General features: G+C 44.7%; 2 protein-coding genes and 1 pseudogene across 8 annotated transcripts in view; 1 reads left to right on the top strand and 2 right to left on the bottom strand.

The window, feature by feature from the left end:
- The window catches only part of LOC135197454 (uncharacterized), a 2,997-nt pseudogene extending 1,502 nt beyond the window's left edge, over nt 1-1,495 (bottom strand).
- Nucleotides 1-19,839, top strand: part of LOC135197915 (glycoprotein-N-acetylgalactosamine 3-beta-galactosyltransferase 1-like) — a 497,298-nt gene that overhangs the window by 143,911 nt on the left and 333,548 nt on the right. The window lies entirely within an intron of this gene.
- Nucleotides 1-19,839, bottom strand: part of LOC135197913 (THAP domain-containing protein 1-like) — a 62,620-nt gene that overhangs the window by 18,183 nt on the left and 24,598 nt on the right. For all 3 annotated transcript variants that reach the window (XM_064225147.1, XM_064225148.1, XM_064225149.1), the window contains one exon: nt 14,561-14,788. In XM_064225147.1, coding sequence (XP_064081217.1) covers nt 14,607-14,788 — 182 coding nt within the window. In that variant the 3' untranslated portion in view covers nt 14,561-14,606. The remainder of the gene's footprint in view (nt 1-14,560; nt 14,789-19,839) is intronic.

The raw sequence follows: 19,839 nt of genomic DNA, 5'->3' as shown, positions 1-19,839 counted from the left end.
AGCTTAGACCTGTGACCCATACAAGTTCAGTTTGAAAAGTTAAGAGTCAATAGGGAATTAGTGGTCGACGGGTCAGGGCACGTCTCAAAGACAGTGGTCGGTGCGTGTCGCCTCAGAGTACCTTCCGACTATATAATAATCATATAATTAATAGCGTAATATTAGCAACAGGGCCCTGTGTAACTATTAAGGAAAATACACGTGTTAATTTTATCTTAGGCGTTTCATTGTACTGGCAGAACCCTTGTATGATCGAAAATCAGGTCATAAATTGGTGTCAGGTGTGGGGTCTTGCCAGTGCATAATAATTAACAGCGTAATTGTGAAGGTGAAATAAACAATGCAAACTCAGAGAAAAGCAGCGCGCGACGGCGGGAGTGCCAGTACTAGCAGCACCAGTGCTAACAATAACAGTGCCAAGAAAAAGGATAGTGTGAATGATCCGTCAGTGTCAACAATTATCCAACGCGCGGTAGAAGAGTTACACAAATTAACAAAAGATATGCAAACAAAAAAGCCCGTCGACCCACCCACAATTTTGACCAACGTCGCGTCGTTCACTCAAGTGCGATCAAACGGAAAAATAGAAAAACTGCCAGAGTTAGAAGGATCCGTGCCTGAGTTCGATAACTTACGCACTGGTGAAGGCTTCCTCTCGATTGAGACCTTTATAAAGTGTGTTGAAAATGCCACAATTGGTTGGACAGATAGAGAAAAGATTGTGCAAGCAAAACAGAAGATCATCGGCAATGCAGCACGACAAATCAGGAGTTGGGACGTCAGTTATTCAGCAGACTGGAGTATTTTTTAACAGCACCTCACTCAGCAGTTTGCCCTGCATCGAGAGGAAAAGATAGAGCTAATGGAAGCTTATGACCCCAGGTTGGGCGTGGGAGAGTCGATTTCAGCCTTCTACTATCGCGTCGGTGAGGACTATGAGTCCCTTACCCCTGACGAAGACCAGACTGTAGAAGGAAAAGAAAACTTCTGTCGACGCATGCTGAAACGAATTCTTCCCACCTCCATAGTGGGATTTCTTGTTGACGACAAGAGGCCCTTACACACCTTGCTGCCGAAGGTAAAACTCCTATTTGACCACAGACGACGCCAGCAAACAAGGATGGGGGCACAGGCCACCTCCCCACCGGTTGTTGCAACGGCTAACCAATCTGACCCAGCGAATCCTCCGCCAGCCTCACCCACCATCCAGGGGGCCGGGTCACGCACCCAGAGGCCTCGAAGAGGCATTGGGAAAACAGCCTGGAATTACACAGTTGGCCGTTGCTGGGGGTGTGGGAGGGAGGGCTACCTGAGGGCCCAGTGCCCCTCTTTCATTGAGCCACGATGTTGTTTTCGATGCAAAGCAACAGACCACCTCATGAGCGCTTGTTCAAAAAACGATGACGGTCAGTGGAACAACGTTCCCCCCTCACCAAGGAGAGGAAGGGGAAGGCGGCGTGGAGGAGGAGTCGGGAGGACCACCGACTACACCCATGGCTGCCGGGTCCAAGCAACGACCGTGTCCCTGGTAGAACAAGGGACGCCTGGTCGAGGAGGAGGGGAAGTCAGCCAACCCCTCAAGAAGTAGTGGATAGCCCTCTCCTACCCGTCGCTGCCCATGCCCGGTTGTTCAGGGTGCCAGGAGAGAAGGTAAGGCAAGAGCCTATCTCCCACCCTCAATCCACGAAGGAAGCCGTGGTGCTGATCGTGCAAATATGGGTAGGGGAGCGACAGGGAAGGGCGTTGATCGACACTGGTGACAGGATCGGTGTAGCCGATGAAAGTTTCTTTAGTTGTAAGTACTGCAGGTGGTCATCGGATGGTAACCCAGAGGGCTGTGAGGCAACAGGTAACCATCAATGGGCGAGTGGTGACACATACCTTGTATGTAGTGCCAGCATTACAAGTAGAAGGAATTTCAGTTATTTTAGGAATTGATTTTGTTCATATCTCCCTTTTACTCTATATCCTATCTATTCCCCCGGAAAAAATGCCACCTTTCTACTTTACAGAACTGATTTATTGTTCCCCAAGTTTTTATGGATTAAAACGCAACTTACTGTACCGATTTAGTAATCTTATTATTTCACTATCCCTTCAACACCGATTGGACGTATTAAACGTCGACGAAAATTGTCTGTTGGGCGCCGAACCGACATATGGTACGTCGACGAAAAAATGTTTTTTTAAAAATTCGCTGAAAAATAGTTATAGGCCTACTAGGCAAAAACTTTTGAATCACGCGCCTTGGGGGATGCTTGGAGCTCACAGATCAAGCTGTTGTTTTGTTTACAATCGTTACCCCAGAGCTCACAAGCGCGAATTTCTTTCTTCTCGCACTAAAAAGCATCAGCGACACATCTCAGAAATTATTTTGTCACTTTGACATAATTTTTGCACCATTTTATATTAGCCGTTACAGAGTATTATATATGAAAATGTGCGCAATTTCATGTAGAGTACAACAAAAAACAACTCATGGTTGTAGCTTTGATCAGTTTTGAAATATTTTCATATAAATAACAATAAGTGCCAAAATTTCAACCTTCGGTCAACTTTGACTCTACTGAAATGGTAGAAAAACACAATTGTAAGCTAAAACTCTTATATTCTAGTAATATTCAATCATTTACCCTCATTTTGCAACAAATTGGAAGTCTAGCACAATATTTCGATTTATGGTGAATTGTAGAAAAAAACTTTTTCCTTACGTCCGCACGGTAACTCTTCCGAAAAAATGTTGTTGTAATGTTTGCACCATTTTAAATTAGCCGTTACATAAAGTTTTTTAGATGGAAATGTACGCAATTTCATGTAGAATACAACAAAAAACAACTCATGGTTGTAGCTTTTATCAGTTTTGAAATATTTTCATTCAAATAACAATAAGTGCCAAAATTTCAACCTTCGGTCAACTTTGACTAGCGAAATGGTCGAAAACCGCAATTGTAAGCTAAAACTCTTACATTCTAGTAATACTCAATCATTTACCTTCATTTTGCAACAAATTGGAAGTCTCTAGCACAATATTTCGATTTATGGTGAATTTATATAAAAAAATTTCCTTACATCCGCATGGTAAATCTTCCGAAAAAACCTGAAATTTTTTCATCCAATTGTCGTAATGTTTGCGCCATTTTAAATTATCCGATACATAAAGTTTTATATATGAAAATGTGGGCAATTTCACGTAGAATACAAAAAAAATGACAATTTGTCGAAAATTGCATTTTTCCTAACTATACCAAAACCTGAGGTCCTTTAACAATAGGAAGGTAACTAGCGGCAGCTGGGAACGGTCGTAAGCTTCGAACAAAGGGGGAGAACGGTAGTTAACTGCTTGTCCGATCGTGCGCGCGCCACGCGCGCCCGAGAGGTGAAGAATCACTTTTGCTTTAGGCCCATGCAAAAAGTTGCAGAGTGAGGGGTGGCATGAGGTGGGACTATATGTAAAGGACCTCAGGTTTGTATAGTTAGGAAAAATGCAATTTTCGACAAATTGTCATTTGTTCCGATACGTAATACAAACCCTCGGTCCTTTAACAATAAGAAGACTCACTTATTGGTGGGAGGAATCTGAGTCTTTTTGGTGAACAGACTGGTGTTCGTCCAACCCTGGAGTGCCTCCCTGGTCGTAAGAGCAAGGGAGGGATCCAAACCTCTGTCCGATTGATCGGGGTGTGCACCGCAGGATCAATGGTCAGACCTCTGGGCCAAGTACTAAGAGAAAGGCAAGCGTATTTCTTCGTACCAGCAAGCAAGAACTTGTTCCTGTTTGCAAGAGACAATCATAAAATGATGGGTTTGTCTCAAGTTGGCATCCACTTCCTCCCCCTTGTTGTTGGAGGAAGTGGTGATATTACTCCTATCCCTACTGAAAGGGATAGGATGGTGCTCTATTGAGTAGCTCACCTGCATCTCGTCCTTACCCAGCAGGGGTGACAACCGTGTCCCTCTACCCAGAGGTAGAGGAGAGAAAAAGATGGGAAGAGGAGCCAGTCACACTCTCATTCACTCATCCATTCTTACGGTCACACCAGGACTCGATGCTGTTCAGCCTGCGAGGGTCTGGGTTAACTACACAACGTGTTTGAGCAACACCACAAGTTCCCAAGGAAAAAGATCCAAGGACCTGTGGGCAATATCCCGAAGGTAGAAGGAGGGGTGCATGCGTCCGTTGGACCAGGCCCCTGCCTTCACTACCTGCGCCACGGAGAAGTTCTTGCGGAACGCGAGAGAATGATGAAGAGGCGTCCACACTCATCCTGGGGTTCTCGAGTTTCTTCAGACAGCTCCGTCGCGCCTTCACAGGGACAAAGCAGCATAGCCTTCGTATCGGAGGCGGTGAAGTCCATTAGGGAGGGTATTGTGAAGGACTCGAACCAATCGTCAGTTACCGAAGGGTTCTGAGTCTTCGCTACGAAGATCGGTACGAAATCGAGCGTCACATATCCCCATCCCCTTGTGCTTGACTTCGCAAGAAAAGTCATGCAGTTACCTAAGACGAAAAGAAGGGAATAGTCGTATGACCTATCCCACTTCTCGACTTTGGTTGATGTACAGTACTAAACTAACATACTGACAAGCTATTAAGACGAAGTAATGATTGCTCTGGAACAACCGAACTAAGTCTACAGCATAGTTCGTAACTGACCCGGGCGCTCTGACAGCTGCCGACTGACTGGTTCGGAATCGGTAGTGAGGCAAGTTGTCCAAGCATCCGGGTAAGTCACCCGTTGACCTTTTGCCCTTTAAAGAGTTATGCTGAGAGACCAAACAAATAATATATTTGTTAGTCACCGATGCCGGACGGCGCGGTGATGATTCTCTTAATGCATAAGCTCAAAAGGCGAAAGTCAATTGCCTTAAAAAGACCGAGGTCCCTGACGGCAAGATAATCTCATAGACGTTGAATCTCAGCTTAAGGAGAAACACACTATGTGACGTTGAAGACGAAGGTAGGCAATGAATGCAAGCTACGTCTTCCAGCTGAATCGAGAGAAGGAATCTCAAGATTCTGAACCTGTGCTTACAAATGACTGAAAACGCTAACCGCCATTTCATTGCTGTCCGGTGTGCAATGAAAGCGGGGCGTTCTTCAGTAATGAAAACACAGGGGAGAGCTGCCTGAGAACTGCTTCTCATGGGCTGAACGTTTGGAAGTAGAGCTTGCAGTTGTGGGAGTAGGCGATGTCTTTCAATACATCTGCTAATCCGGGGTGGACATGAACAATTGCACACCTCCGAATACGAGATATTTTGAGGACGAACTCAGATTCCGCAAAAATCATTCGCATTATCGCGATATGATGCAGCAAGAGACTATTACAGAATTCTGTTACCGTGCGGTAAACAGAAAGATGAGAGTCGAATAGATTTCTCTGTTTTAAATTCTCGCAATACCGAAGACGATGAATACTAGTGTCACAGCAGTAGATGGTCATTCATGTATGCGAGAATCCCCGTTAATCAGAGACTTAAGTCCGTGATTGTTGGGCAGAGATACGGTTGGTATTCAATCAAAGCAGGTGAGAAAGACATAACCAACAGTGCATCTCGAAGCGCAGCTGGTACTGAAATACCTCGGGCAATTCAATACGCAGTAGCTGTAGCTGACTCGTCATCCTGAGTTGCCAAGTAATCCTTTCCACGAAGGAATGCATTCGGCTAGAACCACCGAGCATAAAAAGATATGCTCGAGCAATTATATTTATGCAAAACGAATTTCGGTAAATATAAAAGCTTAAATGGTGTTGTTGTGACAACACCATAAGTATATAAAATTGAAACTGGAAACTCCTGGGAGGTTGCAGGCAACCCCGAGTTGCAGTTCAATTAGAATACTTCTCGTCTACGTCGCAATCCGTAGAGTAACCAGGATATGCGCCTACCCCTCGAACCATTCAACTGCTTAGCAGAATCATGTCGCGAGGTTAATAATAACGTAGTACATTTGTAGGATTCTGAACAACGATCTCCATCCTAAATTCTTTCCCTTCAAGAAAACAAAATAAGGATTGGAGATCGACCGCCTTCGATCTCTAAGAAAGAGAGAGAAGGAGAAGTCTTCCCCGAAAGAAAGCTTCAATGGTGCACAGAATAACGAAGACGAAAATCCAAGTCAAACTGGATATTCCCGTCTCGGCGAACAGTCTTCTTCCAACGCTAAGAACTCCAGGAATTCGAGCATTCGGCGAGATCCCCCGATTATGGTGGTAACAAATTATCGGGAATACTCGTCTAACTCCCTTGAACAGTGGTCTCGCCATGTGTGCTAGAAATTCTGCAGAATTCTAAGCGCCCAGCGAAACCCCCACCGGATTCGTTAAACAAATATCGGTTGGTTGTCCTCTCGATTCCCGTAGAAATCGGAGATGGTGCAGGGTCCCTCCTCCACGACCGGGGTTACGTCAGGTAGGACCGAAGGTCCCCCCGGTAGCGCAGTCCCCAATCATGGGATCCTTCAGAGAAGTCTGTAGGATCCTACCCCTTTCCCTCGTAGCCGTAAGGAGAGAGGGAATGGGGAAGGAAAAGGATATTGCTCGCCCTTCCAGCGGCACTAGCATTTGGAGACGAGAGTAGGAGCAGCCATCACCTTGCGGCGATGGCCTTCCTCCCACCCCCCTCCCCCCGAGGAGGGTCACGAACTCGTGCTGTAGGTAAGCATCTGCCACCACTGTGAACTTCGTCTGGGTGGGGCTGATCGACACCTGACAGGAGAGCCAAAACTGTCTTCTGACTCGTTCCAGTCCTCATCGAGATCGAAACCTGTCAGGAGGACGGAAGGGGGGGGGGGGGGGGGAAAGAAGAGCTGCAATACTCCGAAAAAAACGCCGCTGTCGCGGCAGAGGAGAAGGAAATAGCTTGCCCGACCGGCTAGACCTGAGCGAGCCTTCTCGTCCGGAGACGAGAGGCTCTCCTGGTTCAGAAACCAAGTCGAGAAGCTCTTATCGCGAAGCCCACCGTCAGTCTGGTTCCCTACTCGGGCTCGAGAACGACTTGAGCCATGGAGCGGCGATCCTCTCCCCAGGTCGTTGTGCTGACGAATCAGTGCAATAACCTGGGCAAAGTTACTCTGAATCTCGGAAGTTACAGCGTCTTGAGGAGTAGGACCGTCCAGTCCCTCCAACAAGAGCAGCTCCCAAGACCCTCCTCCTTCAGAAGAAGGACCAGCAACAGATCCCTGACGGTTGCCTCCAATCACTTGCGCGTACGTCCTGGCTGGTCCTAAGACCATACCTGGCACGTGCGGCGTCGTGACGGGATCGTGAGCGGCGCATCTCTCACGATCACTTCTATATACCTCGCTCTTCCCGGCGTATGCCGAGGAAGTTGAAGGTATCGGAGAGACAGACATGACACTACCCCCCCTCGCCCCCCCCTGACGGTCGCCTCCAATCACTTGCGCGTACGTCCTGGCTGGTCCTAAGACCATACGTGGCACGTGCGGCGTCGTGACGGGATCATGAGCGGCGCACCTCTCACGATCACTCCTAGCTACCTCGCTCTTCCCGGCGTACCCCGAGGAAGTTGAAGGTAGTGGAGAGACAGACCTGACGCTCCCCCCCGCTCGCTGGCAGGACCAGCGTACGTGGGGGGCTGCAGCCGATCACCAACCTGCGGTGGGGATCGATCTGCAGGCCTGGCCGTGCCGCTCACCTGTGGCGAGTGGCTCGACTGAGCACGTCGACCCCGGTCCCATGCGTCAGACGAGCTGCTGCTGGTCGCCCTATCCGCGCGGTCCCTGTGGGAGCAGCGGTCAGGTGACTTGCAGAGCTTGCTTTCGCGGTGAGACCGGTGAGCGTCCTCACGGCGCGTCAAACCGCTGGTACCAGCCAAGGCTGGTACCGATGGTCGGGGGGACCTATTCCCAGCCTCAGCCCGTGGCTGGTCAGAGACCGTCACGTCTACCAGGGTTACCAGCTGGTCGCTGCAAGAGCGGCCGCTGGCCTGGCGAGAGTCACATGAGCGGCTCTCACCAGCTTCTGCTCCGTGCCGCGGTCCTGGCGCCGAGCGAACTCTGGCGCCAAAATTTTGGCTATACGCTCTCCTGCGGGAGATCGTATACTCGGAACTTCTCGTGAACGAGAGACCGAGCCGGAACCTGGCGTAGCGGCAGCGCCGTAAACACCAGGCGAGGAAGTAACGGGTGGTGGTAGTCGGTACGCCTCTGGTCCCCGTCTTCTTCTTCCTTGTGGAAGAGGAGACGGACCCTGTTCCCGAAAGAGCAGGAGGACCGGCAGAAGAACCCCCCCGTCCCACGGCGTGGAACGAGCCCTTAGAAGTTCCCGAAGGAGTCTTCTTAGGGGGGAAACCCGGGTTACCAGCTGGTCGCTGCGAGAGCAGCCGCTGGCCTGGCGAGAGTCACCTGAGCGGCTCTCACCAGCCTTCTGCTCCGTGCCGCGGTCTTGGCGCCGAGCGAACTCTGGCGCCGAAACTTTGGCTGCACGGTCTCCCGAGGGAGAGCGTACACTCGGGATCTCCCGCGAACGAGAGACCGAGCCGGAACCTGGCGTAGCGGCATCGCCGCTAGCACCAGGCGAGGAAGTACCAGTGCTAACCGATACTCCTCTGGTCCCGGTCTATCTCTTCCTTACGGAAGGGGAGACGGGCCCCGCTCCCGAAGGAGCAGGAGGACCAGCAGAAGGACCCCCCGTCCCACCGAGGTGGGACGGGCCCTTAGAAGTTCCCGAAGGAGACTTCTTAGGGGAGGAGGCAGCCTTCTTCTTCTTCTTCGGCTTATGGGCCTTAGAAGTCGAAGGGGAAGAGGCAGCAGCAGCAGACGATGAAGACGAAGATGACACCTTCCTCTTCTTCTTCCTCTTCTTCGTCAGCTCACGCAGGACAGTCGTCAGGTCCTCCATCCAGGCCGGAGTCGGGCCTATTGCCGAAGCAACACGGCCCGACTGCACCTGTCCGGAAGGACCTGGGACTGGGGAAGACACACCATGGGCAGGACCAGCATGGACAGGCGCAGGAACCAGGAGCGACAGAAACAGCAACCAGCTCAGGAGCGGCAGGAACAGCGGCAGCGGTAAACACAGAAGGGACAGCCAAGCCAGTAGCGGGAACCACATCAGCGGCAGGTACGGCAGGCCCAGCCATCGCCTCGTAGAATCATCGGCAGCCAGCGGGAACCTGGGTACTGGCGGCCGGTCCAGGGGCGAGCTGCTGGAACAGCGGAAGTCTGGGGCAGGCAACACGAAAAAAACACAGGCGGCGGCGGCATACCCCCCCCCTCGGTACGGCGGTGACCGGCCCTAGTAGCGGCAGACGGCGTCACCGACACAGCATGGGGAGTGTAGACCATCGGAGGGAAGCAGCATAAGCGCCGTGGGAGGTTTGTAGTGTAGACCGGGCGGGCTCCAAGGTCACCGCCACAGACCTCGCTAGACGCTGCGGCAGATCGTGGATGCTAGGCACGCCCTGCAGCCGCAGTGGTCCATACCTGTCCAAGGTCGTCTCCCACGGATGTAGCACCTGCGGTAGCACAGACAGATTAGTAAGAGGGGTTCCCTCACGCACGGGGGGGAGACATGCCCCACCCCGAACGCAAGGAAGACCCCAAATACAAAACACAACGAGGAAGCTGAGCGGGGGTCAGGAAAGAAGACGAAGAATCGGATACCAAGGGAGTCGTGGGAGAGCTTTCCGACGACTTCCTGGCAGACCTTTGCTTCCTCTACCCCCGCACAGCAGTGAAAAGTAATATGAAAATAAAACAGAATACTGCACTTGCAATTCACTTCATAGAACTTAAAGGGGGAAAGACCAATTCCCGGGTAAGAGCGGAAACTTGATCCATAATAATATGATGCTATCATAAAATATATATGAAAATGAAACAGAATACTGTACTTGCGATTTCACTTCACAGAAAATAAATCGTAAGGATCAATTCCCGGGTAAGAGCGGAAATTGATCGAAAATTAAATTTGATGCAAATAAATAAATGAAAATGGAAAGAATACTGCATTCCGAATCCACTTTCATGCATTCTATCCATAAAAATAAGAGGCTCGTGCCGAGCGCAATCACGCTCTCAGCAACGAACGCACAGGGCAAAAATATAATGAAAAGAGTACTTACATCTTTCAATTACACACTTTCGCCCAAAATACATGACTCGGCGCGAGCGCGCCCGCCCTCGGCACCAAGACATAATTCAAGGGTATCAATTTCATGAAAAGAGCGGAAATCGCCGCATCTACGGCGATAGCTCCATGTTGGCTCATAAATAAGTAATGAAAATGAAAACAGTGTACTTACAGTTTCATTTTCAAGTCAAACAAACCATTAGTAGAAAACACAATATAAACAAAGCATACGACGATGAAGCGGGCAGAGAGCGATGACAAACACGTCCTTCACACCCGCGGCCGAAAGCAAAAGAGATTCTTCACCTCTCGGGCTCTCGGGCGCGCGCACGATCGGACAAGCAGTTAACTACCGTTCTCCCCTTGTTCGAAGCTTACGACCGTCCCAGCTGCCGCTAGTTACCTTCCTATTGTTAAAGGACCGAGGGTTTGTATTACGTATCGGAGCAAACCATGGTTGTAGCTTTAATCAGTTTTGAAATATTTTCATATAAATAACGATAAGTGCCAAAATTTCAACCTTCGGTCAACTTTTGACTCAACCGAAATGGTAAAAAAAAACACAATTGTATGCTAAAACTATTACATTCTAGTAATAATCAATCATTTACCTTTATTTTGTAACAAATTGGAAGCCTCTATCACAATATTTTGATTTATGGTGAATTTATGAAAAACTTTTTCCTTACGTCCACGCAGTAACTCTTCCGAAAAAATCATAAATTTTTTCGTCCGATTGTCGTAATGTTTGCACCATTTTAAATTAGCCGTTACATAAAGTTTTATATATGAAAATGTGCGAAGCTTCATGTAGAATACAACAAAAACAACCCATGGTTGTAGCTTTTATCAGTTTTGAAATATTTTCATATAAATAACGATAAATAGAAAAAATTTGACATTCGGTCAACTTTAACTTGACCGAAATGGTCGAAAACTGCAATTGTAAGCTACAACACTTACAGTCTAGTAATATTCAATCAATTACCTTCATTTTGCAACAAACACAACAAACAGGAAGTCTCTAGCACAATATTTCGATTTATGGTGAATTTTTGAAAACAGCTTTTTTTTACGTCCGCGCGTTACGAATTCATGCATCATATTGTGATAATATTTTCTCTGTGTTGCTTTGATCGTTTTACAATTTGTTATATACCAAAATCATCGCAATTTAGTGTACAATACACGAAAAAATAATTAACTCATTAGCTTTAACCGTTTTGCTCACAGCGCGATTTGTATACAATTATATATGAGATTTTTTTTGTGTGGTCATATATTCCAATATTTATATATGATAATGATATTTTTTTTCATTTCTGATGGTTGCATACTAAACTTCAGGCAATGACAAAAAAAGGAACCAAAAATTAACTCTTAATCTTGAAAATTAAGCGTGCTGTGATTTTTTGAAAAAAAAAAAAATTTCCGCTTCAGCAATCACTAGCGAACACCGCCGGCATACGGGAGACACTTTCGGAAATACTGGCTCGGCGTTTAAGGACTACTGAGATAATAGTTGCCATTCAAATGGGCACCATGCACTATGAACATCAATTCTTTTAAGAAGCTATCATGTAGAAATAGAAGAGCAGTATAGAAAGCCTATTCATTACTATTTACTGATACTAAATTATGTCCGATAAATATTTACATTCTACATGAAAGTATAAATCTGCATTTAGCAGAATAACTAATAACTTCAAATGACATCACTGATGTACATACAGTCCATTATTATTTAAATTTGTTAATAACTTTATTAATTAATAACTGATTTTAGTGAAACTAGTTTTACTGTGGACAGCAGAATGGTAGAGGTTAGCTTAGGTGGTAAAATTCCACTTAAGCACCAGCATTGTCCACCAGTTTTTGTAATCGTTTGGGAATAGCCTCAACAGACTTCAGCAGGAACTCAAGTGGTACCCCACTGAGAACATGCTGAATGCCAGTCAGAGTTTGGGTTGGTATGATAAACTTCTTCCTTAGACCAGGTATGAGGTCAGGGCTTTCTTGTTGGTATGTCCTCACCAGTGTAGCATTTGAGTTCCTGCTAAAGTGTGTTGAGGGTATTTCCATACAACTGCAAAACCTGGTGAACAATGCCAATGCCTACAAGGAATTTTGACACCTCAGACAAGCTCTAACATTCTACTGTCCACATTGAAACTTATTTCACTACGATCAATCATGAATTAGTAAGATTGTTAACTAAATAAAGAGTTACTTTCCATCTACCCTTTATTTATATAATACTATACTGTATCTACTAACTTGCGATATCTATTGTTTTTAAGAGTAATACTGGGTTAATATTAATGCATATCCACAAAACAATTTACACTATTCACAAAATCACTGATTATTTATTACTTTGACTTCCCATTCGATAACGTAGACTAGCAGTTAGTTATAGCTCTGAAATTTACTGAACTTGTATAATGCACTCATTTCTTGATATGATACTCAACCCAGCACTGAATATGGAAGGCTACATTTTTTGAGGTTTGATATTTTTTCTTGGATCACATCTGTATTGTTTTACCAGCAAACTTTTTTACCAAACTAAAAGCTATTAATGAGCATTTGCACATGCTATTACGCACTCAAACAGTAGGAGTACTGAACAAATCCAGCACCACCCGAGGAAACCTGTCCCAGCACCTGTACCTTAAAATGGAGAACTGTAGTGATGAACACCCTATCTATACTCACACTGTCCTTTGGGAGAAGCCTGGGTGTACAATACTGGAAGTTGTCCTGTCAGAGAAGACATGGGAGGATTCAGGGTACTGAGCACCTGCTGTCTGCATTCTCATGATCTGGAGATCATATAGTATACAGAAAGCAAGAAGGTACCAGTGATTCTACCACACATGCTACTGGTGTACAAGCCACACGTAGTCTCCAAGTCTGAAAACGTATGAAAAGTTGCAGGATATATACAAGCTCACAGGAACAAGGAACATAATATAATCAATACCACTGGCACTGCTTGATGTACCACAGGCCATGGATAACCTGTGTACAGATAGGAACTGTAATTCTTTAGCAAAAGCTGATCTCATAGAGGCATCAGGAGTGGGCATGGTGATGCACACACACAACATCCCAGCAAAACATGGGTAGAAGAGTAACAGTCCTCATATCCAAGAAGGTCTGGTGCTCACTTAGTAAGACCTTCATTATTCTTACTGATGGTGAGCATACCACCCACAGAGGTTGGGGAATGGAGGAGGGGTAGGAGGGAACACTGCTAGCCCTCCACCACTAACAAAACCTTCCCAAAAGGCGATCATACACCTACAAATGAGCAAGTTACTGAGGGAGATCCACCAAAACCTAGGGAATGAAGGGCCTCAGTACACTTGTCATGTTCTTCACACATGTTATTTGTACTTTGTATCAGTGGTAAAGTGAACAAAACTCATAAATTCCAACTTGACAGTCACCCATAGTGCAACAGGATATCCTCACTTGACAGTGGCAATAAAAAGTTTTCTTGGTGACAGCAAGCAAGTACAGGTTTCCTTACTTATCCCCCTTAACCACTAGTTAAATACCTTTATATTAAGTTTCAATTGCAACAACCAGCCTGCACAGAGGAATACTCCTACATAAAAGATGATGGTTTGTATCTCCATAGGAACAACTCTTATACAAAAATGAAAAAGTTGTCCACATAAAAGCACAAAGAACCACAATAAGAAAGACCAATACAGGCAGTCCCCAGCTTACAACAGGTTCGGCTTACGACAAGGTTACAACGCTTTTCAATTATATTTATCAGAAATTATTTCCAGGTTTACAACACATGTTCCAGGGTTACGACACCTACAACGCTGATCTGCCAGAAGAAATATGACTCCAAAAATGCAAGATAATCAATATTTGCAGTTTTTTTTTATGAAAAATGCAATAAGAATGCAGTTTACATAGTTTTTAATGCACCCAAAGCATTAAAAGCAAGGTTATCTTAGGATTTTTGACAATGTTCTTGCTTACACTGATTTTCGGCTTACAACGTGCTTCAAGAATGGAACCCCTGTCGTAACCCGGGGACTACCTGTATATGGAAAAATTAAAATGAAAAAGCACTTCCAAGAAATGGCAAAGCAGTGACCCTGAGAGTGTTTAAGTATGACACTGTTGATGTTACTGAGTCACACAATGAAATGAGGATAAAGGGGTATCTCTCTCTGGGTACAGCATGCATAAAGGGCATTTTTTGTTCTGAAAGGATATATATTTGTGCATCTGAGATTACACATCCACAGTAATAAGGCAATATAGGTTTAACAGGTTTTTGTGAACAAAGTAAAACTACAAGAAATAATGTATGTATATAGTATTTATACTATTTATAATTGTCTAAATAATTTCCCTGACCTATCATTCTATCATTCATCTTCAACCTTTACAGAATATATGAATCCAAGAATGACTGGGACTGAACTCACCTCTTCTCTTCTTGTTCATACAGTTTAGGCTCAATTAGTTTCTCTCTCAAGGGAGCTGCCTCAGCTGAAGATCACTCGCTTCCTCTGTAATGTGACAGGGCTCCTCAAACTCTACTGGTTCATCTTTTATCTCAATTTCCATGCTGGTTTCATGTTCATTCTCTATTGGTTCATCTTTTATCCAAATTTCCATACCGGTATCTCGTTCACTCTCTAATTCGTCATCATCTACAGGAATGAAGAAAAAATGCTTCTAAAAAGGATAATAATAATTGAGAGAGACAGAGAGAGATTAAGTTTGGTTTTGTCAAAAACTATTGTTACCCTTAATATCTTGCGCCAATATTACTTCAAAAGCGTATTATACCATATCCTCCTTTCCTTGCATTCATCAATGTCTCCACTGCTGCAATAACCTTAGTTGTAGCAAGTCAAACACTCCTTCCACCATTTTTCCAATGGATCAGTAGATTCAATTGTAGTATTGTAGAATATGTACTTGTACTGTATTTAATAATTTAAGTATTTTGTTTCTAAGCACTTCATAAAGACCATTTGCATGTTATCTCCCCAACCTCGCTGAGTTTGTCTTACCTAACTTTGCTGACTTTATCGCGCTCCAAGATACCTTTTTCATTGAAGAGACCAAATAACAATTGTGGCCTATCCGGTGTTAGTTTAACAATGGCATTTTAAGAGAATAATTCTCGATTTCTTCATGGCTTAAGCAGTTTAACCAGCCCATAAATGACCTACTTGAGCTGACAAAAAAATTGGTACTGTTTATCAAAACATTTGCCTCACCTCTAGTCTATGATTTTAATTTTCATGGAAATTAATAATGATGAAATTTATATAAAAGATTATTTTTAGCGATAACATACTGTAAATTCCCAAAAATAGCAAATTTTAAAAGTACATAAGTTGTACATTTCCTAACATTCAAACCCAAGGTTCTTCACTTCTTTATATAAATAAGATTGAGCTTGTGAACGCATGCTGGAACAGGTGTTTAAACTTTACTGGCCAGCCCACCTGTCAGTCTGTACACCACTTTGCTTTCTGGCCAAGGAGCAAGAGTGAGGGTGGCTAAGGTTGGCAATTCAACTTTTGCAGTCATGTAGCATCACTTGGGCATAGGTATACAAATTTATATCTGAAGCATTGTCCAAGGAGGAGGAGGTAGTTCTATCATTGGAGAAAATACTATATTTCTAGGGCTCAAAAATTTGATTGGCTCTAACTGGAAAATGCAGTAAATGATTAGGTATTCATAAAATCATCTAACTGGAAAAGGCAACTGATTTGCTATCTATAAAAACACATCACTTATCTGAAAAGTTTTTTGTCAGTGAATTGCATGCCCATATTTAAACTACCATATAAGGGATTTTGACGAAGGAAAAATGATATTGTTATAATACAATAAAGTTTCATACATACTTACCTGGCAGATATATACATAGCTAAGACTCCGTCGTCCCCGACAGAAATTCAAATTTCGCGGCACACGCTACAGGTAGGTCAGGTGATCTACCGTCCTGCCCTGGGTGGCAGGATTAGGAACCATTCCCGTTTTCTATTCATATTTTTTCTCTTCCACCTGTCTCCGCGGGGAGGCTGGGTGGGCCATTAATCGTATATATCTGCCAGGTAAGTATGTATGAAACTTTATTGTATTATAACAATATCATTTTCATACAATCAACTTACCTGTCAGATATATACATAGCTGATTGACACCCTTTGGTGGAGGGTAAGAGACAGCTAACATGGAATAGACAGGTAAACAACATATGTTGTAGGTATAAATAAACCTTGGTTCCTATCTGATAGGTGGTAGACTTCGTGGCTGTTGCCCGGTAGTCTGCATCACCTCAAGACTTTAGCGAGATATGTGATCTATGGCTAAGAGTTCTTGTGGTCTGCCGATGGGGTATGAACCGCTTACTCGGCAGAGCCTGAAAGGACTTTGTCAATGGGTACTGGACCACTTCTGTGACAATACACCTTATGAAGGAGCGCAACACCGATCCCTATCACCTGATCCTAACACGAGGGTTCGCGCTCAAATTGAAAAGTTATCCCCACACTCCTTTCAAAAACCCCAATAATTTCACTAAGTTAAAAAACTTTAACTCAAAGTTAAGGATCAGTGTCGGCTCCTTATCCCAGTAACGTATCCGCAGAAACGTATAAACCAAAAGAGAAGGATCTCTCGTAGGTTAACTTGACATCCTATGTGTACTAATGAGAAGTCAACACAGAGTTGCCTCTACCATACAACACAGCTAATATGTCTTATATGACATATTGTTATGTAAAGAACAAGAATTTGCAAAAGCGCGCACTTCCTGCGCTTTTAATTCTCAGCTGTTTGAAGGAATCAAGTCACTTATGAAGTGCTTAGGAGATCTCCATGTTTCAAAGAAGACCAGGGCTTTCGTGAAATGGATCTCTCCCGACTGAAGCCTGAAGCCTGGCAGGAACCTCGCGCCTGGCTGGTGCTTCGCTCTTGGTTGGCGCCTAGCGCTTGTCTGGTACCTTTCGCTTGACTGGCGCCTCGCATCTGGTTGACGCCTCGCGCCTTAGCTGGAGATTCGCGCCTAGAGCCTGGCTTGTGCCTGGCTGGCTGCTCGCGCCTGGCTGGCGCCTTGCGCCTGCCTGGAGCTTCGCGGCTGGCTGGTTGGCTCCTCCCCATTTGCCGGAGCTTCGAGCTTGGTAGAGTCTCGAGGATGTCTGGCAATGTCCACATCGGACACTCTTATCTGTCCTATATGTTCGCATCTAGCGCATCTGTGTCAGGTTGTAGGCCCGGTCTTTCTCCTCATCAGACAATGACAGTGTTCTTGGGGCTGTCTGCCTCTGGCGTTTTTTACGCCTGTTTTAGCATAAGGCTCCTGGTTGGCGCTACATTGTCCGAAAGTCCTGAACATCCACAATAGTAAATCACAAGACTGGAGGAGGGTGGAAGAAATTCTTCCACTTTGAGCTTTGGCCTCTCCGGCAAGGGGAGGTGATTGTAGTCAGCTACATCCAGTATACGATAGGATATCTAACAGTACGAGACATAAGAGTCTTCCTCCGAGGAGGATCCTTCTTGAGTACTTCCCTTGCTCACGAGATCTCTTCTTACCTGTTTGAAGGGGCTTCTCGTTGCAAATCTTCCCTATCCTTGTCCGAAGAAAGGGAAGAAGCTTGGAAGTCGAAGGAGACTCCGAGCTGAAATTGGGAGTACTCCTGATTTCTAGCTCCTTATTGTATCCCTCTGAACACCTTCTGGGAAGCATTTCGAGCCGTCATCGCATTCCAAAGACTCTGTAAGCAAACGTTTTAACCATTCTACTGTAGATGAAAACGTAAGTACCCTGCCTGGACAACAAAACCTCTATCTGAAAACATTGAATCAGGAATAGGGGGTTTTAGTTCTTTTGCCAGACATACTATGCTGGCAAGAACCCATTGCCTAATCTCCATAGAATCTGATGCGTGATTCCAATGCTTAAAAAAAAAATTCACATGTCTTCTTGATCGTTTGGGACCAAGAAAAACAAAGAATTCCCTCATAAAAATTTCTCAAAGAAGTTTGATGAGGAGCAGTTCCATCTTGTCGGAACATAGAATCTGTGGCCACAAAAAAAAGATCCCATTATAAGTACATGATATCCTACTCTTGTCATATTGAGGTATCGTATAAGAAACCCGAAGATCTTAATCCTCTGCTATCTCCAATCCCTTTATAGAGACAGAGTATAGCCTTTTACTGCGTTCTTTTTTGATAGCAGATATATATAAAGGTGATTCTTCCCTCTGAAAGGGAAGAAAAAACCGCTATGTGGTTCACAGAGGTATCGGAAGAGGACAGTTTCCTCATTCCCGCTAGCACAATCTGCAGCAATTCTATATCTTGTCCATGACTATTGTCATTTACCTTGAAAAATCCTCTCATTCATGTCCACTTCTGGTCAGTCTGCACGCAGACAGACTCAGAGTGGAGAGGTTGTTAAGGTCCATTTATAATAGATGCTGATAGAATATTCAGACTGTCTTGGAAAAGACTTCCAAAACTTGCTGTGAGAAGAACGTGACCTCTGTGAATCCAACCTCTCTAAGTCCAAAATGAGGCATAAAATATTATCTTCTCTTTCTTTGACGCCCTTTATCTTAAATTCTGCAAATAATTTATATTTAGGGGAAAACGACTAAAGTTTATTCCCCTTTCTAAAAAAAAAATAAAGATGGCGTATATTGCTACCTCTCTTGGTTCGAGGAAAAAGGAAGCAGTCTATAGGAAGCCTGTTCGTCTTCTACCTTACTAAGAGATCTATGAAGAAGACTTTCCGCAGGTTTCTCACAACTCTTTCCAATAAATGTTAAACATGTTAAGAGTTATTATCGTCGATCGAGAAGGTTCTCTTTGTTAACGCGAATAGGAGCGAAAAAAGAGATTCTCGATGCTCTTTGCGATATGAGAGAGTCGTGGAATTGGTTTAAGTGATTAAATGGGTAACGAAATCAGGAACGAATCTTGTCGTTACCGAGCCTGCTGTCCGAGAGGCTACTGGACTCTTAGGTTAATAACTCGCTAAAACGAGAAAATCTTGGATGGTGCTCTTGGCTCACTGCGCCAGGCTGGCGCTTCCCTTCTAATTCTTTTTTAGGTTATGTGCCAGAACACCTGTGCCTTTATGGTACCCGACATCCTTTCACATGTTAATTCCGTTCTTAGTAGGAAAAAGCTTTATATACGTAGTATAGTCCATTCAGGGAAACAAGTTCTGCCACAAAGAGAATGTTTCCCATCCGACTCATCCATCTTCTTCTGAGCAGGTACTCTAATAAGCTGCTTTCGTAAGCCTGAGAGCATTATATAATATAATGTTCTGCTGCGATAGAATCCTTTAATAATGTTACCTACGGTAAACAGCATTGAAAGGTTGTACTCTCTCTCTTATTGAAAGCTTCTTAGCAAAAGGCATACAATATTTTATTTATGTTAGCTTAACTATCCCCTCAATCCGAGGTTAAGACCGCGATTGTAGGGGAGAGATACATATAGTTATTCCATTCCGCAGGAGAGAGAGATAAACCAGACCACTCATGACTGACACCTACAAGGTACTGCGTTGGTCTCAGGCTCTCAGCGAAAGCAGTCCCCGTTAGCCGTCTGGCCTTACTCTTCCAGAGTTGCCAGCTACTCCATTTACTAAAGGAATTTTATAAAATTATTATCGAACTTCAGGAAGTTCTTATTAAAGCATATTTAAGCGAAACAAGAC

This window comes from Macrobrachium nipponense, chromosome 21, assembly GCF_015104395.2.
Source record: "Macrobrachium nipponense isolate FS-2020 chromosome 21, ASM1510439v2, whole genome shotgun sequence".
In the NCBI taxonomy this organism is placed as follows: domain Eukaryota; kingdom Metazoa; phylum Arthropoda; class Malacostraca; order Decapoda; family Palaemonidae; genus Macrobrachium; species Macrobrachium nipponense.
The sequence above is the reverse complement of the archived record's forward strand: the minus strand, read 5'-3'. Positions and strand labels throughout refer to the sequence as shown.